Source organism: Eucyclogobius newberryi, unplaced genomic scaffold (genome assembly GCF_026437365.1).
Source record: "Eucyclogobius newberryi isolate DKJ021-1_F unplaced genomic scaffold, fEucNew1.0.hap1 SCAF_6, whole genome shotgun sequence".
In the NCBI taxonomy this organism is placed as follows: Eukaryota; Metazoa; Chordata; class Actinopteri; order Gobiiformes; family Gobiidae; genus Eucyclogobius; species Eucyclogobius newberryi.
The window spans coordinates 36,353,598-36,380,812 of record NW_027316278.1 but is presented as its reverse complement, the minus strand read 5'-3'; the positions used below and the strand labels follow the sequence as shown (position 1 = coordinate 36,380,812).

General features: G+C 42.1%; 4 protein-coding genes across 7 annotated transcripts; 2 read left to right on the top strand and 2 right to left on the bottom strand.

Moving 5' to 3' along the window:
- The first annotated feature begins 282 nt into the window (after positions 1 to 282).
- Positions 283 to 3,169, top strand: psmd9 (proteasome 26S subunit, non-ATPase 9). Of its 2 annotated transcripts, none has more exons than XM_072433145.1 (6): positions 283 to 462; positions 860 to 956; positions 1,714 to 1,901; positions 2,224 to 2,325; positions 2,927 to 3,015; positions 3,094 to 3,169. In XM_072433145.1, the coding sequence occupies exons 1-6, from the start codon at positions 337 to 339 to the stop codon at positions 3,119 to 3,121; spliced, it is 630 nt and encodes a 209-aa protein (XP_072289246.1). In that variant the 5' UTR covers positions 283 to 336; the 3' UTR covers positions 3,122 to 3,169. The 2 variants fall into 2 exon arrangements, with proteins under 2 accessions (XP_072289246.1, XP_072289245.1); XM_072433144.1 differs by having other exon boundaries at positions 857 to 956.
- Positions 3,170 to 3,411: 242 nt separating this feature from the next.
- On the bottom strand, positions 3,412 to 11,745 carry gtf2h3 (general transcription factor IIH, polypeptide 3). The gene is made up of 13 exons (XM_072433143.1): positions 11,640 to 11,745; positions 11,445 to 11,524; positions 10,652 to 10,758; positions 10,053 to 10,195; positions 9,328 to 9,390; positions 9,173 to 9,202; positions 9,068 to 9,096; positions 5,932 to 6,006; positions 5,797 to 5,850; positions 5,176 to 5,244; positions 3,733 to 3,868; positions 3,629 to 3,665; positions 3,412 to 3,555 (listed from the first exon to the last, which is right to left on the bottom strand). The coding sequence occupies exons 1-13, from the start codon at positions 11,647 to 11,649 to the stop codon at positions 3,489 to 3,491; spliced, it is 900 nt and encodes a 299-aa protein (XP_072289244.1). The 5' UTR covers positions 11,650 to 11,745; the 3' UTR covers positions 3,412 to 3,488.
- Positions 11,746 to 12,939: 1,194 nt separating this feature from the next.
- On the bottom strand, positions 12,940 to 17,222 carry LOC140346840 (Rieske domain-containing protein). Of its 2 annotated transcripts, XM_072433054.1 has the most exons (4): positions 17,202 to 17,222; positions 14,398 to 14,606; positions 13,350 to 13,384; positions 12,940 to 13,278 (listed from the first exon to the last, which is right to left on the bottom strand). In XM_072433054.1, exons 2-4 carry the CDS (start codon positions 14,588 to 14,590, stop codon positions 12,994 to 12,996), a joined length of 513 nt encoding a protein of 170 aa, XP_072289155.1. In that variant the 5' UTR covers positions 14,591 to 14,606; positions 17,202 to 17,222; the 3' UTR covers positions 12,940 to 12,993. The 2 variants fall into 2 exon arrangements, with proteins under 2 accessions (XP_072289155.1, XP_072289156.1); XM_072433055.1 differs by lacking the exon at positions 17,202 to 17,222 and having other exon boundaries at positions 14,398 to 14,620.
- Positions 17,223 to 17,920: 698 nt separating this feature from the next.
- srp19 (signal recognition particle 19) lies at positions 17,921 to 25,489 on the top strand. Of its 2 annotated transcripts, XM_072433642.1 has the most exons (5): positions 17,921 to 18,081; positions 18,822 to 18,897; positions 19,040 to 19,111; positions 24,178 to 24,286; positions 25,147 to 25,489. In XM_072433642.1, exons 1-5 carry the CDS (start codon positions 18,044 to 18,046, stop codon positions 25,275 to 25,277), a joined length of 426 nt encoding a protein of 141 aa, XP_072289743.1. In that variant the 5' UTR covers positions 17,921 to 18,043; the 3' UTR covers positions 25,278 to 25,489. The 2 variants fall into 2 exon arrangements, with proteins under 2 accessions (XP_072289743.1, XP_072289744.1); XM_072433643.1 differs by lacking the exon at positions 19,040 to 19,111.
- The last annotated feature ends 1,726 nt before the right edge of the window (positions 25,490 to 27,215 follow it).

Here is a 27,215-nt window from a genome sequence, read left to right as displayed (position 1 = left end):
CCTGTCCTTTTCATAACCGTTGATGCCAATAAATTAGCTCATTACCAGTTTTGATTCTAGAATTGTTACAAAGAAGCCTATTTTTGAACATATGGGGGACTCCAGTCACAAATTACGGATTACCATTTTAAGTCAACCTTACTTCACATTTTACATTGCTGTGATTGTACATGATGGTGTTGTCCAGCAAAGTGCCAATCACAAAAGTGTAGGTGTAGTTTTGACCACATGGGGGCAGTGCGTGGTGTTACGTAAGCCAGTGTGACGTCATTACGTAGAAGACGAGCGTTTGTTTCGGAAGTGAAACGAACTCCCGTAAACACGAAGCTCACGAGGATGAGACTGACAGAAGAAGCTGCGGGTGAGAGAGTGGACCTAACTATGGACCATGTTAAAACCCTGATTCAAAAGAAAGATGAGATGGAAGAACAGATCAAAGCGTACTACGACGTACTGGAAGACGTAAGTATCTGATAACCTGCTAATAAGCTAAGCTAATCTGACTTCGAGTTTTAACAGTTTCTTGTGTCGAGTTACACGCCAATAGAACGAAGTAGATTTCTCTCTAAATATTACATCATTATTCACAGATGCAAACTCCAAATTTGTTATGTTTTTTTTTTTTTTTTTAATTATCTGAGAGTGTCACTCCACATTTCTGCACATGCTCAGAATCAAATATGGAAAAGGGTAGAATATTTACCTCGAAAACTTTCAATAACTAACAACCAACTTAGAAAACATGGTTAATCTGCTCTTATTCGGGAAATATCATAAGCAAAATAGAGAGAGATTGTTTGTTTCTAAATGTGTAAATATTCTTGACTACATAAAAGAGTAACGTCCGTATTGCCAGCAGGGCGTGGGCATTGAAGGGCCCCTGGTGGACGCAGAGGGGTTCCCCCGGGCAGATGTGAACCTGTACCAGATCCGGACAGCCCGACACCAGATTGCATGTGAGTTTCTGTTGGACCATCCACAGTTTGATCACAATAATCTCAGGTGGTGATTCCAAGTTTCTGTAATTAAAAGGAATATACAAAATAGAAATCCACAATTGTTGAGCCTTCTCAATCTTTGGCTTGGCTCCACAAACTTGTCTCGTGGCCTAATGTCCTTTATCTGACGTCTTTGGAGTTGAAAAATGGCACCACCTTCTGAGACTTCACTTTTGTTTATTTATGCTGACGTCAAATCTGCAACTCGACAGTTAAACATACAATCATCAGTTTTAAACTATAGGAGTCCAGAATATTGTGATTTCACGTGAACCCCAACCTCTTACATTTCATAATCAGGATTTATTGACCAGATCAGATTCAAGTAATCAAAAAATAAAAAAGGTACACTATGGAACTTTTGGTAGGTCAGTCCATCACTCGTTAGTCTCCATGAACAAGGAGATGCAACCAAGAGGCCCATGGGGCGCAGGATTGAATTTGTGCAGTGCAAGTCATTACTACACGTCTTTGTAGATTCATTCGTTTTCTACCGCTTGTTCCTGTTAGCGGGTGCCATGACTGGAGCCAGTGACTTTGGGCCGTAGGCGGGGTACACCCTGGACAGGGGTCAGCTTGTCAGGGTTATGATTTGGCAAGAAAGGTCAATAAACCTATTTTGATTTTCAATTATATAATATTTTAACACATCCATGCCAAAAATGCAAAGTAAATAAACAATGAAATCAAACTGGTCACCCTCTCTGACTCGTAGGCCTGCAGAATGACCATAAGGCGATCATGACGGAGATCGAGGAGGCCCTCCATAAACTGCACGCTCAGGAGAAGGAGAAGCGGGGCTCGGGGGCCGCACACGATGACCCCATGGAGGAGGAGCCCAGTCTGCCCACGGCCTTCGCTCGGGTGGACGGGGTCACTGCTGGCTCCCCTGCTCAGACTGCGGTCAGTCTCACTCCCTCTCCGCTCATGGAGAATATATTTGAACATGTCGGACTCTTCAAACATGTGTTTCCGTGTGTAACGTTGGTCTTTATATTGGGTTTGTGTTCTTTCCCATTACAGTTAAGGCTGCTCAATTATGGAAATTATTATTATTTGGGTTATAATTTAACAAATTAAATACATTTGAAATCTCCTGTTAACCACATTCTAACGTTACTTTGTACTGTCAAACTTTTTAATTCATATTTTGAAGCCACTGATCATGTCACGGCCAAAGAACACACACCATTTTCATACATTTACTTTAACTCTTGTTTTCTAGGGACTCAGAGTTGGGGATGAAGTCATTGAGTTTGGTTCGGTCAACTCCAATAATTTCCAAAATCTTCAGAATATTGCTTCCGTTGTGCAGCACAGTGAAGGGGTAAGGACACTACAGGAAGACACCTTTTTTAAAACCTGCAAGATGTTTTGTATAATCCATAGATTTCTCTGGGACAGATGCATTTTTCTCCCAGAGACATAGAGATTAGTCCTTAAAATAGCACCCACACACACCAAACTTTACAAACTTGGACTTAACAAGATTTAAAAAACGTAACAAATATTTTTTTTAATCTAATTCAAAGCCTGATTTGAATTTTGAAGTTTTAGCACAAAACAGTTTGCAAAAGTAGTTTTTTAGCATACATTTTCAGTCAAGTCTAGATTACTCAAATACTAAATATATACTAAATCCCCTCTGTACATTTGTATTTAATATGTAAAACCAAGAAATTTAAACATGATTTTCAGTTTTGAATGTACCAAGTGTATCAAATGTTGCCATTCTTACACATATAACGCCTTATTTATACAAAAACATGACACGATGTAAAACTTGTATTACATTGTTGCCAGTAAACTAGTTTCAAATTGACGTCTCTAAAACATACGTTTTCCCTCTCACCTGTAGCGTCTCGCCTTAAATGTGTAGAATCAAAGCAAACAAACATAAATGTGACTTCTTTAACCGTGTGTAACAGAAAACATTACGTGTGGTGGTGGTCCGCAGTGGAGAAAGGTGTCCAATGACACTGATTCCTCAGAGGTGGTCCGGCAGGGGGCTGCTGGGGTGAGCAAGCAACTGACAAACCAACCCAAACATTGTATTTACTGTGACAAAATCATGTTTCTTTGATCCTCGTTTCAGGTGCAACATCGTTCCCGCCCCTCAGTAACGCCTCTGATCTCCAGCAGTTATAAATAAAATGTGTTTGTTCAGAAAATGGCAGTTATTGTGTACACTTTCAATATTCACAAATTAAAATCTCAACTTTCTTAAAATCCTCCAAATAGATTTCCAAAATAAACGTGCCTGTAAAAGTCTTGGTAAGTAAAATAAAATGATGACTTAATAGATTTAAGACTTTATATACTTGCTTTTGAGATTTGTTTCATTTTGCAACTTCATTTACTTCTTTTTGTTCTTGTACATTTTTAGACATTATTTTATAGATGTTAAAAATAAATGTTAATTAAAAAGAAAAGAAAAAAATGGTGCAATTACATCTATTAAATACCAAAATAAAATGGACAAATCAATCATCAAGACGGCTTCAGCTTCTTCTTCTTGGGCTTGACCATCTGCGGCAATTGGATCTTGAAGGCCGTCCTGCGAACACGTGAAAATGCAAAGTTACCTCTCTGAAAACAGCCATTCATCTCATAAATGTGACAAAACGTACTCGCAGGTTGTACAGATGGGGCTGAAGTTGCAGAATACTTGGGACAAAAAGAGACAATTTGGGTGATTAAAAGAATTTAGCGTGAACGTCAGAGCGAGCCTTACTTGACAGGCAGACGGAGCACACGTATCCGATCTCGATGAGGTTGCGGTGGCAGAAGCAGGCGGCTCTGTAGTCCACGTGTGCCGGAGGAGGCAACACCAGCTGAGTGCGCTGCTCCGAGTCCGGCAGAAACACCCACTAAGGAGGAGACCGACCGACGTGTGCTTATTGTGCTCGTAAACCATAGAATTAGGCCTGTCGCCATCAAATGCTTTAAACTGTGATGTACAGCAGAGACTAATGCGACATACGACTCCTTTAGCAGAATAATAACCCCTTTTAGAATGGAGTAAAGAAGAACAGAGTCATAGATGCATTATTTTTCTTATATATTATTAAAATGATAAAAAAATACCCCCAACTAGTGCAAATTAAAAGGTACAGATGATAAATATTCAACTCCCTAAATATTGTATATGTTTCGTTTATTGATCGATACATGGAAATAGTGATTAGAGACGGGTCTAGATGGAACAGTTTTAGATTTGACGATTTATCATGATTATAGATGCGAGAAGTAGCATTATCAGAGCTAAAGGAACAGTATGTAGCCTTTTTTCTTATTAAACCAGGTTCTACAATCCCAACAGCCCGTGTCCAGAGCCTTTCCCTGCAGATGGACGCATCCGCACTCCGCTTTGGTCCAGAAGTACATTTTTGGTAAATTTTCAGTGCATTTTTTTGTGCTAACTAAAGATAAGGCTATTCATCTGCTTCTGAAACTTTACAAACCTCAAAGTTATTTAAAAACGTGTCTAATTTGCATGTGTTTTTTTTGGACTGAAACAAAAAAGCTGCTTAGCCTTGGTCGTGCCTTTCTTACGGTTAATATTTAAACGTTTAAATTATTTATGGCAGAAAATGTACATCCAGAACCGTGGCAGATTTGGACATGGGCGAGACCGTTGGGCTCTGTTCCGGTCTCTGAGCTGGAGAGAGGTCAAACTAACACTGATTCCTGATTGGTAGTGACCGTTTGGATCAGAGCAAGGACAAAGAAGAGGTTTAAACACACTGGATTTCAGCTTAGAAACTGGCAACGCAAATGGACGTAGCTCATCCTGAATTCTCACAGATAATCAACTAGAGAAGCATTATTCATTCCATTTGAGTAAATGTGCATCTTGTGTATCTGGGTACACAGAGGTCATTTTTAGGGAAATTAAACTCTAAACCTGAAAACATACTTTTTTCGGGAGCTACATTTACTGTAACTTGAGGTTCCATACTGAACTGCACAGGAACATTTGAATACAGAGAGGAATGAAATACTCCAGTGTGAGTCCAGTTTGAGGCTCATTTTCCCTGGACACCACAGTAAGTGGTTAGGAGCAGTCTGACCAGAGCGGGCCCTGGACCACACCCACACTGGAGTCGGTGTACACGAGCCCCTTCTTCGAGTCTGTTCTACCTGGTAAAATATCAAATAAATCAATCACATTTACCAGCAGGTACTGAGCCAGAGCCACTTTCTGTGGGACCTTCAGGTACAAGCCTCCAGTGATGTCACAGGCCTGACCAGGGTCACATGAGAACAAACAGGACACTATTATTGCACAGGACCATTTTTTACAGGTTATTGTCTACAGCATTCAAATGTGTGGTCTAAGATATACGTCATTTAAATATTGGGTTTGAATTGGGTTTTTATTGATGTTTTGTTAAATTGCACTGCTGAAAATGAGGCTCAAAGTATCACAAAATTGGAGTGGACTGCAAAATGAATCCTATTTGAATAGAGATTAAATTTGATTGTTTCTTTGTGTTTTTAACAAGAAAAACGGAATTAAATAAAAATATCAATTGTTCATTATGAGCAAAAAGATTTTCTCAGCTACAATATTTACAAGCACATTTTTAATACATTTTCTCTCATGAAGTGCAAATATATCACCTGATTATTATTCAAAAAAATATTGAGGTATTAATGTATAACTTCAACACTCAATTTAAATATGAAAATAATAAATGAATCGTTTATCATAAATGCATTATTCATTTCCACTTCTTGTGTGTGGAACTTCTGTTGGTTTTTGTTGTGTCTTTTATACATTTAAAAGTTGTACCTGCTGAAGGAGCCCAGAGTCCGCGTCCAGCACACATGCATCAATCAGAATGTTCTGTTTAGAAATATGACAAGTGTGTTTGTTTTTGTCAATAAAGCAATAAAGCACACATGTTGAAGAGAACGAGTCACTGACCTGCTTCTGAGCGGCGAAGATCACATTCATAAAGTTCATGTACTGCAGAGCGCAGTCGTCCGCTGCTTTGATCACCTTCACAAACACAGAGTTAGAGCAGTTGTGTAACGCGTCATCTTCCAAACAAAAGTACCACGTGATTCAGATAATTGAACGTTCTAGCACGTTCAAATGGATTGTACTCAAGTAAGACAACTGTTCAAAATAATCTTACAAGTACAAGCACAGAAAACTTAATCAGCCAAATAAAAGGCAGGCCAATACCAATTAATAAATTCTGGCACACTTTAACTCTTATTATTATTATACCAATAGTGCACATGACCGGTCCTCATGTTTTTCTAATTATGACTTGTTGGGACAGTCGCCAGTGGTAAATATGTATATTTTTTAATAATTCACGTGGCAATTTGTGGAAAAATAGTCGGGGAGAAAACTACAAATATAAAGGACGTAGTGTGATCTTATGTCATGAACTGGAAAATTCCATTCAAAATGCAGATAATTTACACATTACAATACTAAATGGCTTTATGCAGACTTAACAAAAGGAAGAGATTGTTAAAAGATAAAAAGCGTGGCTCTATTACCATCAGACACTCTTACAGTCCATTATGTTTGACCAGTGCTAAACATTGACGAGTATTTTATGCATAACTCTCTGCAATGAAGCCGAATATGCAGAAGTACTTTTTAGTACAAAAAACATGTAGTCATTAAACCTCTTCTGAAAAAGCCTAATCTAGATCCCGACCTATTGGTAAACTACAGACCTATTTCAAATCTTCCCTTTGTCTCTAAAATCCTTGAAAAAGTTGTAGCAAAATAGCTTTGTCGCCACCTACAGGACAATAACTTATTTGAAGTTTTCCAGTCAGGGTTCAGAGCCCACCACAGCACTGAAACTGCACTAGTTAAAGTCACAAATGATTTGTTATTAGCCGCTGACGATGGACTGGTCTCAATCCTGGTTCTGTTGGACCTCAGCGCAGCGTTTGACACCATTGACCACAACATTCTACTGCAGAGGTTAGAATGTGATGGAGGTGTTGGAGGAACAGCCCTCAGCTGGTTTAAATCCTATCTATCTGATAGGTTCCAATTTGTTAATGTAAACCAGAGCTCCTCACCAAGCTCTAAAGTAATTTACGGTGTGCCACAGGGTTCGGTACTCGGTCCAATTCTGTTTACTCTTTATATGCTGCCATTAGGCAACATTATCAGAAAGCATGGCATTAACTTCCACTGCTATGCAGACGACACTCAGCTGTATTTATCAATGAAACCTGATCAGAGCGATCAAGTAGACAGACTTAGTACTTGTGTGAAGGAGATAAAAACCTGGATGACACTAAACTACCTGCTTCTTAACCCTGAAAAAACCGAGGTCATTGTGCTGGTCCTAAACATCTACGAGACGCTCTATCTGAGCAGATAGTCACACTGGACAATGTCAGTGTAGCCTCCAGTTCTACTGTAAGAAATCTTGGAGTCTTATTTGACCAGGAGCTCTCATTTAAAGCTCATATAAATCAAGCTTGTAAAACAGCCTATTTCCATTTGCGCAACAAGAGCCAAAATCAGAAGAATCCTGCCTAAAAGTGATGCCGAAAAACGTATCCATGCATTTGTAACGACTAGATTAGACTACTGTAACTCCCTGCTTGCAGCGTGTCCTAAAAGCTCCATAAAAAGCTTTCAACTGGTTCAAAATGCAGCAGCAAGATTACTAACAGGAACAAAAAGAAGAGAGCACATTACGCCAGTGCTGAAGTCTCTTCACTGGCTCCCCATCTACTCTTGACCTACAAAGCCATAAATGACATGGCCCCATCCTACCTCAAAGATGCTATAGAACCATATCATCCAAACAGAGCTCTTCGCTCTCAGAATGCTGGCCTTCTGGTGGTGCCAAGAGTCTCTAAAAGTACTGTAGGAGGTAGAGCGTTTAGCTACCAAGCTCCTGTGTTCTGGAATCAGCTCCCGACCCATGTTAAATATGCTGACACAGTCTCTTCATTTAAGTCCAGGCTTAAAACGTTCCTCTTCGAAATCGCTTATGGTCAGACTAGTTAGGAACAGAAACATAAACCCACAGCTTTAGCTACGCTGCCCTAGGAGTAACTATGCTGGGGGAAGTATGACAGCTTGAGCACTATCCTCTTCTTCTTCTGACTACTTATTCTATCAAACAATATTTATTTTTTGATTCCACTTGCAAACTGTTCACCGCCTTCTTTTTCTTTCTCTCACTCCTGAGGACCTGTGGACCCAGATGCCCCTCCCCTGGTGAAGTGGTCCCTGCCCTGTGTGGACGGTCCCTCATCTGCCTGAGGAGTGGGTCCAGCTCGACTCAGACGGTCCCTCATCTGCCTGAAGAGTGGGTCCAGCTCGACTCAGTCGGTCCCTCATCTGCCTGAAGAGTGGGTCCAGCTCCAGTCTCCCTCGTGTCCGTCTGTCCGTCTGTGAGAGTCGGATCTCTCCTTCACTGGAACTCCTCCAGGTTTCTACGCTTTTTTCCCAAAGAGGTTTTTTTTGTAGTTTTTCCTGGCCGAGAAGGAGAGTCTAAGGACAGAGGACCCTGGGACATCGTCCCTCGCCACCACAGACATTGTTGATTTATTTCTCCCTGTGGCCCTCAGAGGCAACTGTTGTTGTGATTTTGGGCCTTACAAAAATAAATTGATTTGATTTGATTTGAGTACTCTTCTGGTATTGGAGCTGTTTGTGCAGATCGTCTCATGGCCACAGGGGGTGTATAGCTCTGCCATAAACCAATGTTGCAATTACTATGGTCGGTTCTGGCCCTTGTTAATGCTATGGTTGCTAGGTAACAGAATTACCTCTACATATGTCACATCAGGTGCTCATGTCCAACCAGGGAGTAACTTTACAAACCTAACCAAAAAACAATAAAACTGAAAAAATACCTGTGGAAAAATCTTAAATATAATAACGTTTTAATGAATTAAGTATTCTAACCTGTCTTACACACTAACGGAGTATTACATGTAGCAAAGTGTGTTTCATTGTCATCTGAAAAGGGCTTGAACCTTTGCCGTTTGCTCTTCATGACCATTTATATTCCAATTACTCCAGAAATGTAGATGAGCCCGATGGAAACATGGACACTCACCAATATCCTGGACTTGATCTCCTGCCCGGCTGAAACAGAGCCACAGGCAGAACAATCAGAGCGGGTGTGACCAACTGCGGCTCACGTTATGCTCATTACACTTACCCTCCAGGTCTTTGGACATTCGGTGAATATCTGCACATTTAACACTGAGGAAAATGGCTCATAATAAGTTCTCCTGTCATAATTTGTTCCTGTATATGATCCCCAAAATTCTGCATTCGATTCCAATCAATCAAATCACAAACTCGAAAGGATACAACAGAGTGCTTTGGCGAGGGATCCAGCCAACATGGTGTCAGTGGAAGTTCCCTTCATTTCAGCTGCAAATCACAAGCAAAGTCAGGAACAAACACTAGCCTGGATTTGTAGTATTAAAGAGTAGAAAGAACAGAAGATAGAACTGGTAAACACTTTATAATAACTACACCTTAATTAGCCTTAATAAAGCATGAACAAAGACTTCAGTTGCTCAGCCTGAAACGCACTTAATAAACGATTTGCTCAGGTTTTGTTAAGGCTATTAAAAGTGTAGTTATGATAAAGTGTCACCAGAGAACTTTAAACCACTCTTGGCTAATTAAGTGCATTCCAAAATGTCAGTGTTCAACCTTCTGAGCATCAAACGCAACAGCGTCATTATTTCTCACCCGTTTCAGAACTGGAGTACATTAAGTTTCTGCTTCTCCGCTTGATGCCAATGATTTGACATCTTTTCAATGACCATGGGATTTGTCTTTCCACACGGTTGTTGGTTGGCCAGGCAGTGTAAATGTTTGTTCTATATTTCGATTATGTGCAGCACTTTGTAAACTATCCTGTTTATAGAATGTGCTACATTTTATGCAAAGCTATAACATCTCTACGGAGACAAACAGGTGGAACACTGTGTGCCATCAAAGAACATTTCAATCTTAACTCATATTAGTCCCAGTGTAGAGAGAAGGCACTGCGTCTGTACTGTGTGTTATCGTGTTGCACTTACACTGTAGCATGAGCTTCCGGATCTCCTCGGCCATCAGATTGTTGGCCACAGACAGCAGTTCATACTTGCCGTCTCCACTGGACGAGGTGTCTTCATCCCGACCGTCCCCTCCTCTCCAGGTCTTACTCGGGTACAGGAAGTGACTAAAACAGAATGTTAAGGGAAAATAAGTGTTGTCCTAATGAGTCCTGGAGTTGTAGGAGAGGCAGGAAACTCTTTATGTCTGAGGCCGATTTGATTTGATTTGCCATCAGTCCGAGCCCCGGAGCCTTGACTACTCAACACACTGGGCTAGTATTGACTATTCAAGCTTGATTAGGCTTCCACACACAAAGGTTTAAATAGTAGCTCAGAAGACCAGTTTGGCCGAGATACAATGAGAAGTGCAGAGGATTCAGTACTTCTGTGAGACGAGACGACCAAGGAAAGTGATCATGTTGGAGAAGTTTGCATCCTTCCCAAACTTTTCATAATTGCGTAAGGTTTTTGCTGATCATTTGCGTTTACCACCTACACTGACACGCCGCACACCTCACACATACAGTATATAATGCCTACATTAAACCGTCTGCATATTTAAAGCCCAGACGTGACCTTACCTGTCCTGGCAGTGGCTTGCTATGACGCACAGTCTGTTGGTTCTGCTCATAGACAAGTGAGAGTTCCCCATCACCATCACAGCGTCCACACACTTAGACAGCGTGAACTGAAACAAAAAGGCCAAACGTCTCATACAGCAGCACGCTATATTAAATTGTCACTTTTCTGGTGGCGGATCCTGCTCAAAAAAGCTCCTAAAAAAAAGAAGCAGGTTTCGAAAGGATTTATTTTATAGCTGGATTAATTGCAGTCCAAAATGTCTTTATTACCCTATATCAGAGTTACCAAAAGTATTGAAACCCATATACTAATCTATAATAAAACATTTGGACTGTTCCTGAATAGTATTAGATTGGTCTTAAGCTGGTGTAAAAACACATTATAATATTAAAGGAACTGCAATGATTTTGTGTTAAAAATTACTTATTATTTTTTGCATTTTAAAAATCAATATTGTATAAAAATTGGTATTAAGTATTGAGACTTTTCCTTAGAACTGAAATCCAATTTGAAATGTTAGTATTGACGACACTACATTCTCACAGTGGCTTAAGAGTTTGTTTTTGAGCTTTAGTGCAAACTATTCTGGTAGTGACAGATCGATTTATTCATGTATCAAGCAAAAATAATGTAAAATTCTTATATTACTCCTTTTCTAGTGATCAATTCTCTTCATTTAGACATAGTGGGGGGATTTTAACAGTTGTTTTTTACGGTCTTTAATAACACAGAGCACCTTTAAATCACAATCTATCTGTCATTATCAGTACATTTTAGTACTGATAATCGTACCTCAGGCTCCCGTTGTGCTTGTTGTCCCCACCAAATCGGATTTACATCAACTACAATCACCAGCAAATTCACCTCCTCATCTGCAGAAAAAATAGAATAATATATATTTATAATAGATTTAGGCAAACAAGGCGTCAGCGATTATCAACAAAATCCATATTTATAAGATACAGTTGTCCTTTCAGAGCCACAGACCTGATGCCATTGTTGTAAGATGTTCTTAAAACCTGTTTGGCGCAATATTGAATAAAAGTATGCAGAAGTTCGGGTTATTTACAAAGGACGGGCGCCGCCATGTTGAAACGTCATCTGCACGCGTCACAATACTGCCGCCCACAGGAGACAGCTGGAAGTTGTTTAAAAGTCACGGAGTAGTCAAAAAAGAAAGTAAAAAGAAACAGGAAAAATACGGTACAAAACATACAATATAAGATCCAATCAAAGTAAATAAGTGTTGATGGATTTTATGGAGTGGTTGAAACCAAACTTTCAAACCGAATCATAAGAAAAAGGCCATCTCAAACTGAAAGATAATTTCTTATAAACTATATTTCCCCAGTAAAGTAGCCTAGTACAATTTAGATTAGATTCAGTTTATTCAGGATTAATTTGGTCTATGTCATCAGTAAGTGACATGACACTTTACACACAACTGCCATATATCCTTCTGAAAATGTGAACAATAACTTAACGAAATGACGATATTGTCAGATATTATTGTTTGTCAAATCATAACTATTGTGTAATTTATATGGATTTGGTCTTTGTTTACAAAGTGGTTGCTAGGTAACAGCTATAGAAGTACCTATGTCATATCTGCTGCTCATGTCCAACCAGGACATGTCTGTGATGTATTTTGTCTGCATCATAGTGATATGACGATATTTTATATTATCTGCATCATTAGTCTAAGAGAAAAACAGCATGTGACAAACTGCATTTGTTAGTGTGTCGTAAAGATGGGCCAGAGGAATGTTTATCCTAGGGAGGGGGTGTAACAGCCCAGGGGAGTTTAGGTAAACATTACCCATGCTTTATTTCTAAGGAAAATACCAACTGTTGTAAAAGACAAGTACCTTGATGTGAAGCTGACCAATGAGAATGTGACCCGCCTATTCCATAATTTGTAATAAAACCAACCTGCATGAGAAAAAACATGTGAGACCACAGGAGGGTCGCCGGGCTGCCTTGGCGACCAGGCCCGACGGTTTCTCCCATGCATGCCACACAAAAGTCTGACGTTTCTGTGTCGTTTCATATTCTAAGTTGAATTGTGTTCTCTGTGTGTTAAGGAATAGCATTGGTTCATGTCTAACTCCATGACAAATGGGAAAAGCTGGGCTAACTTTAGTAAAATGTGTAATCTAACCTGTCATAACCAGTCAGATTAATATGACAAGTTTGTGGAGTCAATCCCAAACAAACAATGATAAGGTTCAACATTTGTGGATCATAAGATTGGACACTTTCTACCAAATTAAAATAAACACAAATACAAGGAGATAAACACTTTATTACAAAGGTGCAAAATGTCCAAATCTTGTTTACATCATGTCTTGGGCCTTGTGGGCTCATCGCAGAAGGCAGTCCTGTATTTGTGGTTCTGGTATCGGTCTGACTCCACATCCTCAGCGCGTGTGTTGAGGGTCACGTACACATCTCCTCTGACCTCTGTGACCTGGTGCACGCGCTGCTTCACCCCTTTGGAGCGCCACTCTGTCCGCAGCGGCCTGAGCGTGGGGTTGTCCACTGCTTGGTACAGGCCCTCTCCTTCAGCCAGGGTGATCTTGTACTTATGCCACGGACACACGATGCAGGACCTGCCGTTGAACTCCTGCACACGAGACAGGGCGTGTTTAGGAAAGACACAATAAGTACAGAAAAGAAGACACGGAATGAGCTGACCTCTATGTCTCCATGTTGTAACCCGCCGCCAGCGTCTGTGAGGAGGACAATAGTGATATTATTTTTATTCAATCACACATGCAACTCTAGAAGAAGTTGTAGCAAAAGAAGTACTTAGGTAAAAGTACAGATATAGGAGTTAAAACAAAAAAAAGTACAGGCAAATGATTCCTTCCTGATTTGAAGGATTTTGTGAGGACCTTTCCCCATTCAAAATATATCATATTTGTAATTTTAATTTAATTACTATGACAATGAAGGCCAAATTAGGAAGGAATCCTTTTGAAACACATGAACAGGTTATGTTCACATTCTGGAATTTGATTTGATCATCTCAGCTAGTGCCTGTGTAACGTAATGGGGGATTTACTGTTTTTGAGTGATATCTGTTGAACCTTCTCATTATTTGTTTGGGTTTGGCTCCATAAACTTGTCATATTAATCTTGAAGCCCTTTAACTGACAACAATCATGCCTTTGGAGTTGAATAATGGCACTACGTTCTGAAGTTATTGTACCGGTAAACATATAATTTTACCTCTGTTTATTTGTCCTGACAGAGAAGACGTTGAACTTTGTGCCAGTTTTTGTTTCATGTGGATAGGCCCAGTCATTACAGAGATATGAACCATAAACCAGATCAACAAATCTGACACTTAAACTCTTCAGACCTGTCTCAGCTCAGTTTTAAACTATAGGCATTCTAGAACGTTGTCACGTAAACACAACCTATGGGTTTCTGCTTCTAATTATAGGCACATTTTGAGGCCTTTTCACCATTCAAATGACATACAGTGATATTTTGTTTTAAATAGTTAGTCGCTAATTTGGATGTGGCTAGATTCAGATTCTAGAATGTGAAAACCATCTATCAAGAGACATTGTACTCTGCCAACTATCCTAAAGGTTCACAAATGTTTCACCTGATGATTTTCATAAATTTATTGCATTACAACAAAAATCTGCATTTTATCCCAACTGTATTCATAATTATAAACCTATAGAATGTTGTGATGTCATATGAAACCCAGCAATTAAAGGGAGCTTACGGTAGCAGCGCATGTCCATAGCGTAGAGCCGTCCCTGGTGGTGCAGAACCAGGACATCTCTGCAGCCGTTCACCAGCCTGGTCACTCGGCTCGCTCTGATGATGTCCTCTTTCCTCCCGATGTAGTGAGAGTTTGCAGGAGTAGAAGAGGACGAGGAGGACGAGGAGAGGGGCTGTTCTTCATCAGAAGACATTCCTGCTAGAACCTACCTAGGAATAAAAAGGTAACTATTAGATATTTTAATCAGCAGCAGGGGTTACACACACTGTCAGCCTCATAGCATAATTGTAGTTATTCATTTCACAAGGTTTTTTGGGAGTTCTATTAGTTGCAAACAAGTCCATATAGTTAAAAACAGTCATGTTGTAAAACAAAAAACTGACTTGGGCAGTTTGTGCACTGAATTGGCCATGACTTTACAATTCTATTGTTCACTGGAGACCAAACTTCAGTACAGCCCAACTAGTCTACATAGAAACAATTCATTTTAAGACAGTTTTGTCTCACTGGTGACAAGCTGTTCCTGACTGTTGTAAAAAAGTGTACACCAGATTAAATCAATGGGAGCAGAAACTAGTCATGTCCTCAAATCAAAAATCAAAAATTGGGACTATGATTGATTTATAATCAAGTAATAGTCGTTGAAATTGTCTAATAAATTACCAATCTAGAGGCCTGTTTCATAAAACTGGTTTACTTTCTAAGATAGACTCAAAAGTGTGACCTGCTTTGTTGTCATTTGGGTTTCATAAAGCATGCTCACTCAGCAGCGTCTCACTCAGTCGATATTGCAATTTAGAGAGGAATCTTCAATTAAATTAAATGTATTTTTGTAACACCCAAAATCCCAACAGCAGCTGCCTCAAGGGGCCTGACTTAAAGGCTGAGTCTGAACTCTGTGCAAACATCGTACTTTTACGTCGGTGTAATCCCTCATTCGTCCAGGCGTGTTCCATAGTAGAAAAAGCTTCAGTTGTAGTCATCTGGACTCAGTTTGAAAAAATAGACGTTTCGACTCTCATCCAAGAGTCATTGTCAATAACAGAATTTAGGTCGAGAACTCCGATATTAATACTGTTCTGTGGTAAGACCCGCCCATTGGGAGGAGTCTTCCTGAAGTAGAAAGAGTTGTTTGTTTCAACAGAAACTCCCCCTTGTATCTACCGAGCTAGCCTATTCAGAATCTTAATGGGCTAGACAAAGAGGATTCTAATAGCCCATTAAGATTCTGAATAGGCTAGCTCGGTAGATACAAGGGGGAGTTTCTGTTGAAACAAACAACTCTTTCTACTTCAGGAAGACTCCTCCCAATGGGCGGGTCTTACCACAGAACAGTATTAATATCGGAGTTCTCGACCTAAATTCTGTTATTGACAATGACTCTTGGATGAGAGTCGAAACGTCTATTTTTTCAAACTGAGTCCAGATGACTACAACTGAAGCTTTTTCTACTATCGTACTTTTACTACTTTTTCAAGAGGAAAACTATTTTACCAATATCCCCAAAACATTTTTTTATGATTAATATAGCTTCACTTGAAGAAAACTTGATATTTACTAAATGTAAAGCTAGAATTGTGATTTATATTGTAGATAGAAAAAAAGGCTTGCTTGTTTATTTTTTATCAAAAATGTCCTAGTAACAATATGCACATATGCATATTTGTTTTCAATATTGGACTCTTTCTTTATTTATTACATGAAATCTAAACTCATTTATAAAGGACCAAACATGAGCAGCACATTAGTGAGATCCTTGAGCCTGTGGCTGAATACTCCTCCTGCGCAGAGTACTAAGTGTTATAAAGTTTGTGTAGAATACTCCTCCTGCGCAGAGTACTAAGTGTTATAAAGTTTGTGTAAAATACTCCTCTGTGCAGAGTACAAAGTGTTATAAAGTCTGTGTAAAATACTCCTCTGTGCAGAGTACAAAGTGTTATAAAGTTTGTGTAGAATACTCCTTCTGTGCAGAGTACTAAGTGTTATAAAGTCTGTGTAAAATACCCCTCTGTGCAGAGTACAAAGTGTTATAAAATCTGTGTAAAATACTCCTCTGTGCAGAGTACTAAGTGTTATAAAGTCTGTGTAAAATACTCCTCTGTGCAGAGTACAAAGTGTTATAAAGTCTGTGTAAAATACTCCTCTCTGCAGAGTACAAAGTGTTATAAAGTCTGTGTAAAATACTCCTCTGTGCAGAGTACAAAGTGTTATAAAGTCTGTGTAAAATACTCCTCTGTGCAGAGTACAAAGTGTTATAAAGTCTGTGTAAAATACTCCTCTCTGCAGAGTACAAAGTGTTATAAAGTCTGTGTAAAATACTCCTCTGTGCAGAGTACAAAGTGTTATAAAGTCTGTGTAAAATACTCCTCTGTGCAGAGTACTAAGTGTTATAAAGTCTGTGTAAAATACTCCTCTCTGCAGAGTACAAAGTGTTATAAAGTCTGTGTAAAATACTCCTCTGTGCAGAGTACAAAGTGTTATAAAGTCTGTGTAAAATACTCCTCTGTGTAGAGTACAAAGTGTTATAAAGTTTGTGTAAAATACTCCTCTGTGCAGAGTACTAATTGTTATAAAGTCTGTGTAAAATACTCCTCTGTGCAGAGTACTAAGTGTTATAAAGTCGGCGCGCTGTATCTTTGCTGCAGCCTCATTGTATTTAGTTTGAAACTGAAAACAACAGATCAACAATTCTCCTGGAGACTAGTATAACATCATTTATTATTACATTGTAATTTTACCTACATGCGGCTACAAGTTTCCTTTTAAAATAAAATTGTAATACAATAAATTATTATTTCACCTACCTTTATACATTTTAGAAAACAATTTCTGACTTTACAACACACAAATGAAACAAGGTGTAGATATATTTCCATATAGACAGTCTTAAAGCGACTAATTCTATCAAAAGCCGAAAACACATATGAGAGAAAAATGAAAACAAAACATATGATCAAAACAACCGAATGTTCACAATGTGTTAAGAAAGAAAGAACGAAAGATAAGAACAGCGGCTATTTTGTTATGTGTTACTTCTAAAACGGATCCCACTTGAAACACGGAACGTTAATTTAGGTTCCACCACTGATAAAATTGTTCCTGATAGAACTAAATCAACAAATAAAAAAAGAAAGTCTTTAATAATAAACAAATGTATCATATATGTTTATTGACCTTTATTTAAACAGGCTCAAACTCATTGAAATCGAAATTATATATTTTTTTCAAGGATGACCTGGGTGAACTGACCATGGGGACCTGACCTAAATGCTGATGGGATTTATGTAACATTTTATTTTTGTATTTTGCTTGCCAAATACAGTAAATGATTACAAAATACAACACATACCAGTAAATAAGATATAAATTAATTATGGTATGCCTTGTTTTATTGTAATTTCATTAAGACATTCAGTAATACCAAGCTCAGTAATTGCCTAAACTATTTCTCATTGGCTTCATCAGTTCCGTCTTCTTCCGCTGCGTCTGTAGATGGCGCTGTGCACAAAACCAGAGGCGGAAGTCCAGCTCATCCTTAGGTTTCAGCTCTGTGTAGAGAAGAGCGTGTGTCGTGCAACTTTATTTCACCATTTCGCCTAATGTTACCACCTTGATCTGGGGTTTGGAGCTGTAATACCTCAAAAGTATGGCCCACCTGACACAAAGCCCATCCGACAAAGAACGGTGAGAGATAAAAGCAGCATAAACCATTAAAAACTGTTATACCGGGCTGATGTTAGTGGGGGGAGGATGCGCCCAAATGGTGATAAAACAGTGGAAAACACAACATTTTAGAATTGTTTTGAGTGGTTGTTCTTCCTAGAATATAGATTTGCCTCATACATTTATTCTGTAACGATCAGTCAAGGAGTATTAGTTGATGATCAACAGTGCAAAAACGTACGAGACCGAAAACTTCCAGGCTGTTGTACAATACAGACAGCATATATAATATATGTTCTTGATGTGCTAAAAGTCATTGTGTTTTGCTCTGGTGTGAGTGTGTGACTGTGTGGGGCACAGGAGCATTCACAAGGTTTTATTTAGAGGCATCTCAAAGAAATGTGAGCTCTGTCTTCACCGTGACGGTGCGTGATCTCAGGTCTCAGTTCTCGGGCTTGAGGAGGCTTCAGCCTGTGACAAGCTCAGTGCAACAAGCAGCAGAAAAGTGGCCACATTTATCAGCTTTATTCAGAGTCCTAATTTTTCAAAGAATCACAATTAAATACAGGAATGTTGGCGGCGATTTTTTCACCTACCCCCTGTAGGTGAAAATAGGAATTTTCTGATTGCTCAAGCCTCTGTTGCAGGACAATACAGGATTAATGATGAGGAAACACTGTTGTAACGATGTTAAAAGATCAATAAAGTTGATTATGCCCCTTTATTATTTTCTGAGGGTCTCTTGAATGTGTCTGTTCCAGGTTCATCTGTTTGTATCCGGTTTATATCAACAATAAAAAGACTTTAGCAGAAGGACGGAGGATTCCCTCTGAAAAGGTCAGTTTGGAATATTTATTAATATAATCTAATCTTATGGTTGACTTTTAACAACTGTCTGTTATTACTGCTACACACCGTTACTGTGGTGTTCTTGCTTGCAATACAATACAAAAAAAAATATTTATTGTATTTATTTTAGGGTGTAGAAAATCCATCCTGCACTGAGATCAGAGATGTGCTAACAGCGGCTGGCTTCAATGTTTATGTGGAAGTAAGTATATGCTGTCGAATAATATAACGTGACAGAGAAACAGTGTTAAAAATACAGGAGCAGACACGGAGAGCGGGGCACCGGCTCCACCCGGAGAAAAGCAGCCCCATACAACCAAGGTACAGCCCCGTTTCTCTGCTTTCCCCGCTCCACAGACGGGGGCGATCTGGTCACAAAACTGGACTCAAATGCGTCTTGATTGGGCTAGAGCAACGCCGGCGTCTGGTATGTGGACTGCCGCTTCTGTCCCAACGTCTTTGTTTTGTTAGTCGTTTCCATTGTTTTGTTTTGTTCCCGCGTCTCTGTGTTGTCTTCTGTCTACATCCCTGTTCCTTAACTTCATCGGACATTACTGCACCGTCCATCGCTCATCTCCTCCCTCACTCCTGGACTATCTACTGCCCTAGCCGCCAGCTAACAGCTGGCTTAACACCTGCTGAGGTCCGTCATGGTATCGCGGGGCCTCCCTGCCGTGCAGACAAGGTCTGGGGCAACCAACGCCACTCACTCCACCAGCTTCAACACCCGGTCCACTGCTGCTTTTTCACAACTCTCTGCCCACCAGCTTCTAGTTAACCAGCCTCTAGCCACCGCCAACATACTAACTGGATTACTCTCATCTGCTGCTACGTTCCATCTCCTCCTCGGACTATCACTCCCGCGCCTCCAGGCCACCGCTCCACCAACTTCTCGCCTACTCACCTACACCGCTGCTGACCTTCACCTCCTCAACCATAACCACCGTCTCCCAGCTGCTGCTGCCTCTGCAGCTAGCTCAGCTGGGATCCTTCGCCGGCCCCGCTACATCCACAGGGGCTCTGGTCTCTCCCATAACCAACACTCCAACGATGGCTCACTCTGGACTATCGCCCCCCCGTCACCCCCACCTGCCGCACTGCCAACCTCAGCAACCTCCGCCCCCCCACCCCTGCGCCCCCATCCATCTCCGCGCCCCCATCCATCTCCCTTGCACTGCTGAACTGCCGCTCCCTCTCCAACAAATCACCTGTTATATCTGAACTGCTACTGGACAATAACATTGATCTGCTTCTCCTCTGTGAAACATGGCAACAGCCCCTGGACTTCTATGCTCTCAACCAAGCCACTCCCTCCAACTACACTTACACTGCCAAACCCCGCCTCTCCGGGCGTGGGGGAGGTCTTTCTGTTATTCATAAAAAATCTACATCCATCACTGAACTGAACCTCAACCTTCCATCCATCTCATCATTTGAATACCTCGCCTTCTCCTTCCCCAACTCTATCACCATTATGCTATCCTGATCTATCGTCCCCCAAAGCCCCACCCCTCTTTCCTCACTGAATTGTCTGAACTCCTCACCATCGCATCCTCTCTCTCTGCCCGCCTCCTACTCACTGGTGACTTCAACATCCACATTGACTGCCCCAACGCCCCACTGACATCCGACTTCCTCTCTCTCCTGGACTGCTTCCATCTCACCCAACATATTGACTTCCCCACCCATACCAAAGGCCACACTCTGGACTTAGTCTGTTCCTCTCTCCTACCCATATCTAAGCCCCACCCCCTCCCCTTCCCACTCTCTGATCATCTCTGCATCCTTTTCTCCGCCCCCCTACCCTCGCCCCACAACCCCAAAAAACGCACCATCACCTACCGCAATATCAAGTCAGTCAACCCCCTCACGCTCTCCCAGCTCATATCCTCTGCTTTCCCCCCTGACTCCCCCCCCCTCTTCCCCCGACGACTATGCTGTCATGCTCAACACCACCCTCTCCGACTCCCTTGACTCCCTAGCCCCCTGGAAAACCTCCTCCGTCTCATACATCAACCCCGCCCCCTGGTACACCCCTGAACTCCGCACCATGAAGCAGACTGGCCGCCAACTCGAACGACTCCTCAAAAGAACCCGCCTCACCGTCCACGCCGAAGCTTTCAAATTACACATCTCCTCCTACCGTGGCGCTCTCCAAGCCGCCAAATCTGCCCACCTCTCCACCCTCATCAACAGCTCCCACCGGAGCCCTCGCACCCTGTTCTCCACCGTCAACAAGCTGCTCCAGCCACCGGACATCACTCCACCCTCCTCCTCTGACCTCTGCAACTCTTTCCTCCTTGCCTTCAATGACAAAATTTCCAAAATCAACAGCTCCATGACTGCCGTCTCCATTAACTCCATCACCACCCCCACCCCTGCCCCCCCCCTCTCCCTCACCACCTTCTCCTCTGTTAACTCCTCTCATATCATAGACCTCATCACCGCTTCCAAAACCACCACCTGCTCTCTCGACCCCCTCCCAACGACTCTAACCAAGGCCTGCCTCCCTGCTCTCATCCCCCATCTCACCACCCTCTTCAACCAGTCTTTATCCCTCGGCCATGTTCCTTCCATCTACAAACTGGCCTCCATCACCCCCATCCTCAAAAAACCCACCCTAGACTCCGCCAACCTCTCCAACTACCGCCCCATCTCCAACCTGCCGTTCCTCTCAAAAACGCTTGGTCGCCGCCCAACTTCACACCCACCTCCAGTCAAACAACCTCTATGAACCCCTCCAATCTGGCTTCCGCCCACTTCACAGCACTGAAACAGCCCTGGTCAAAGTACTCAACGATCTCCTCACCTCTGCAGACTCCGGGGCCCTCAACATCCTGTTACTACTAGACCTCAGCACAGCCTTTGACACTATAAACCATTCCATCCTCCTACAAAGGCTGCGCCAACTGGGTGTTGAGGGCTCTGCACTTGACTGGCTCACATCCTACCTCACCAACAGGCAAGAGTTCATTTCCCTCTCCGGTCACTCATCCACCCTCTCCCCAGTAACGCAGGGGGTCCCCCAGGGCTCAGTCCTCGGCCCCCTCCTCTTCATCTGCTACATCTTCCCCCTTGGTCACATCCTCCGCCAACTCAACCTGGACTTTCACTGCTACGCTGACGACACCCAGATATACCTCACCACCAAATCCACCCAAAACCCTCCCCTCAGCCACATCCAAACCTGCATCTCTACAATAAAATCATGGCTCACTCTCAACTTCCTCAAACTGAACAGTGACAAAACAGAGCTCCTCCTCATTGGCACCAAATCCACTCTCAATAAAACTGGTCCCTTTTCACTCAGCATCGACACCTCGACCATCACCCCCTCTACCCTGGTACGCAATCTCGGTGTCATCATGGACCCCACCCTCTCCTTCACTCCCCATGTCAGCCACATCGTCAAGACCTCATACTTCCACCTCCGCCGCATCACCAAAATCCGACACTGCCTCACCCTCCCCGCTGCTGAATCCCTCATCCATGCCTTCATCTCCTCCCGCCTCGACTACTGCAACTCCCTCCTCACTGGCATCTCCTCCCATTCCCTCCACAGACTCCAAATGGTCCAAAACTCCGTTGCCCGCCTCCTCACCCACACCCGGTCCCGTGATCACATCACTCCCGTTCTCCGCTCTCTCCATTGGCTCCCCATCAAGCAGCGCATAAACTTTAAAATACTCCTCCTCACCTTCAAAGCTCTTCACCACCTTGCCCCCCCCTACCTGTCTGACCTCCTCATCCCCCACCGCCCCTCCAGAGCTCTCCGATCCTCCTCCTCTCTCACCCTGACTGCACCAACATCCCGACTCAAAACTTTTGGCGACAGAGCATTCTCCCGAACAGCACCCCGACTCTGGAACTCCCTCCCCCAACCTGTCCGCCACTCTCCCTCACTCACAACATTCAAATCCCGCCTAAAAACATACCTCTTCACCCAAGCCTATGACCTCCCCTACCCCTAGCCTCCTCTACCCCATTGCCTACTCTTCTACCCCCTGTTACATCCCCATCTTTTTCTCTCTACTTCTTCTGTCTTGTTCATTTTATCTGTATATTAATGTGTATTGTACGTGTTGTCCCCCCTGTCTGTAAATACCCCCCCCCCTTTTTTTATATATGTTCAGCGTCTTTGGGTCACTGAAAAGAGCTATATAAATAAAAGTTATTATTATTATTATTATTATTATTATTATTATTATTATACAATTTCTTAAGGAGTAAATGAGACTCACCCACCACCTTGGTCCTTTTGATTTGGTTCTCAAACTGTGGTATAGTCCTAGGCTAGTTCTGGACCAGTCTGTTTTAAATCTGTTTTGTTAAGTTCTAAATGCATCATTATTTTTCTGTTAGTATTTTAAACCTTACAAATAACGTCCTGTGCATGTGACACAAAACGCATGTGTGCATATATGCTGACGAACGTGGATGGAAAAGACTAGTCAGAAAATGTCATCTCTATTATAATATAGTTCCCTCAGTGTACAGGACAAAATTAAGACAAAGAATGACAGTTCGAGCTGGCTCAGAAGAGACGGAAATCTACGGAGACGAGAGATAGGATGTGATCCGTCGCGCTAATAAACAAACGCACGTGTAGCAGCAAGGCTTTTGTGTGCCTCTGCACAGGGGGGAGTGCGCATGCGCACTTCCGCTTGAGTTCTCAAATCAGCCAAAAATCCTCCATTATTCCTTTAAAGGTGGTATGGACGATATTTTTTTTATTATTATAATTTTTTTATTTTTCAGCAAATTTTTTATCATATTTCCTCTTGGCGTGGATAAATCATTTGTCCTGCCACGTATCAATCATAAAACGCACCTACCGCTCACCTGCAGCTGCGTCAGGCTCGTCCCCACGTTTCCGCGTGCCTAAGCGCATGGATCTATCATAATAATGGATCAAAATGAAGACGGAGAAAGACAGTTCGAGCTGACGCAGAAGTGGGCAGAAATCTACGGGAGACGAGCGATGCGATGCGCTCCGTTGCGCTCCGTTGCGCTAATAAACAAACACACGTGTGTGTTGTATCGGTCCGCACGGGGGAGTGGCATGCGCACTTCCGCCTGCGTTCTCAAATCGCCGAAAAATCGTCCATACCGCCTTTAACTTGCTGCTTGTGTGAAGGGACTGGAAGTTCTGCCAGTTTCCTGCAATCTAACAAGACTCATGCAGCGACAGGCTGAGAAAAAATGATCAGGATATTGCAGTTATTGTATTACTAGACAGTGTTTTTAATGAGAAGTTGTGTTTTTCAGAATAAGATGCATCCTCGAGAGTGGAATAGAGATGCGCAGTTCAGAGGGAGAGTCCGGGTGCAGCTCAAACAGGCCGATGGAGAGCTGTGCAATGAGAAGTTTGGCTCACGTGAGTACTTTTCAAGAGCCTAATTCAGAGCTCAGTGAAGATAATTTCTGCTCACATGAGCACACAAGCACACTACTACACATTTATACTTTTTACAACTTCTAGAGATTGCACCAACTAGGTCAAGAATGATTACTTAAAGGTCCCATATCATGCAAAATCGACTTTTCCGCCGCTGCAGGACTCGCTAGGAGAGGACTCGCTAGGAGAGGACTCGCTAGGAGAGGACTCGCTAGGAGAGGGCTCGCTAGGAGAGTGCTCGCTAGGAGAGGGCTCGCTAGGAGAGGGCTCGCTAGGAGAGGGCTCGCTAGGAGAGGGCTCGCTAGGAGAGCCACCGCTGTGAAGTTATTCACAGGGCTGTGGACTTGAGTGATGTTTTCCCCTCTGTTTAAAAAAACAAACAAACCGCTGCTCCAAACGTCCCGTGCAGCTCTGTGTGTGAGCCTGACGCAGACTCTCCTCTCAGGACTGTTGTAGTCACTGTCGGGGACAACAAACCCCGCCCCTCACACACAAAGTGGACTTTTGTATAAAATTATAATGAAGTCATGATGAATGTTTTGTTATTAGATGTCTCTAATAAGACAAAATTATGGCACACATTGGCCTCTTTATTCATTTACTAGTTGGCATTGAATCGACTAGTTGACAACATAAATTCAGCAGTCATGCAACCCCTAACTACATAAACATAACATAAATGTTGTCAAGAAGGGTTCCTGGGCCTCAATATTTTTTGTTTTGTTATTTGGTTAGGAGGCACAAACCATTGAAATAAATTCAGATCTAGTTTGCACAATGAACATGAAGAGGAAATCTCTTACAATCTTCTTTCATGACTTTCCCTATTTCTGTTTCAGGGAAAGACGTGATGTTTTACGCTGCAGAGATGATCCCAAAGCTAAAGACACGCACTCAGAAGAGCAGTGGAGCCGACAGCAGCTCGCAGCCTGGAGACGGGGGCAAGAAAAGCAAGAAGAAGAAGAAGTGAAGCCCTCCATTTTAGGCCTACACTCACACTAACTTATCAGCAGCCATTTTCCCCTTTTTATTTTTAAGGAATTGAGTGGAGCATTTTTCTTAACCAACAATGAATCAAAGACATTTCAGTTTTGGAAGATTTTATTTGAACAAAACTAAAAGAGGGTATGTATTTGTGTGTTTCCATGCAAAAGAGAAACTAAATAAACTGGATTTTCTGCATGTTATGGCAAAATTTCATTTTCGCCTGGGGGTTAACGGACTTGGTTTGAGTTGGATGCAGTTTAATGCAGTCATGTGATGGAATGTGGCAGAGGGTGGTTGCCAAATATCAAGTTAATCTCAAGTCTTTAAGTCTGAGTTAAGTCGGGCTTAGATGGGCTTGCATCACCACTAGCCAAGTCTACATATTAAGGCTGATTTGTATTCCACTGTCAAATCCACACAGAAGTGCAGCACAGCTCTGCCACACACCTTGCAGCCAATCAGATCTTGCCATCTTGCAGTGCTGGGGATGTGCTATGTACGTGTACCTCAGCCGGAACGTTACTTCGCATTAAAGTACTGTGGACTGAAAGGACTACATTTGGTTGATCCACAAAGACTAGATAGAAAACTCATTAAAACATTTTCACACTGAAATGTTAACACACAACCCTAATGTGATAAGTTTATTGTCCCTAGTAAATGAATACATTCAAAATGAATCATTTTGACCCTGATTATCTCCACAGAAGGTCTGCACGTGACCGAGCTAAACTCTGGACTAGAAACCAACTTTAAGCCTTTGTCCAGGAGCAAATGCATCCCATGTTTAGTAGTACCAATGCAAAAGCGGAGAGTGCTGTTGTTGGCACACACAAAACATATAGTACTCAAATGATAAAGTAGTCTATTAAAATGTTTAATTTTAATAGACTACTGTATATAAGCCTCGATACATTTATTTTACTGGCCAACAAGTATACATTTACTCCTGAGTTGAACTTTGTTAAGCCTAATTTCAAATGCCTCAAATGATCAGTGGGTGAGAACCATTGAAATAGGTTATTGGAAAGGCTCAATTGTCACTCATTAGATTTGATAATTATAAATTCATTTTTTTCTTACATGAGTGTCATAAGCTCAGAAATGCTTTGATTTCAAAGATGTAAATTCAGTGAATTTCCACAGTTTGTTCCCGTCAGGGGTCGCAGATGACCCCTGACGGGAGCCTATCCCAGTGACTTTGGGGTTCACTCTGGACAGGGGCCAGCTCGTTTCAGGGTTAACACAGAGGCACACCATTCGACCATTCACTCTCACAATCATTCACTAGGGGCAATTTACAGTTGCCAGTTTTACCTCACATGCATGTGTTTGAACGGAGGGAGGAAGTCGGAGAAGCCAAAATAAATTGGGATGAGTAAAAATGTCCTTTATGCACAAATGGGAATAGTAAGTTTTGTTTATACCACAGTGGGGAACTGCCAGTGTTGGAATGTGTGGTTCCAGTTCAAGAACAGCAGGAGATCAGAAAAAAAAATTCACTACACTGTCCGTGTAGTAGGGATTAGTCTGTCTACAGGAGGGAGGTGGACCGGCTGGTGTCCTGGTGCAGCGGTAACAACCTGGAGCTAAACACCCAGAAGAGACCCCCCCCCCACCCCCCCAGGACCTCAAGTTTGAGCCCACCATGAGCTCCCTCATCAAGAAGGCCCAGCAGAGGATGTACTTCCTGTGGCAGCTGAGGAAAGCCAAGCTGCCAGAGGAGATGATGGTGCAGTTCTGCATGGATCATGGCCATCAGTGAGTCCATCCTCACATCCTCCATCACCGTGTGGTACACTGTACCATCTCTGCAGGACCTATACGTCTCCAGGACTCTGGGACATCACAGTTGACCCTTCTCACCGCATGAACTATTTGAGCCACTCCGCTCAAGCAGGAGGCTACAGTCCATCCGGAC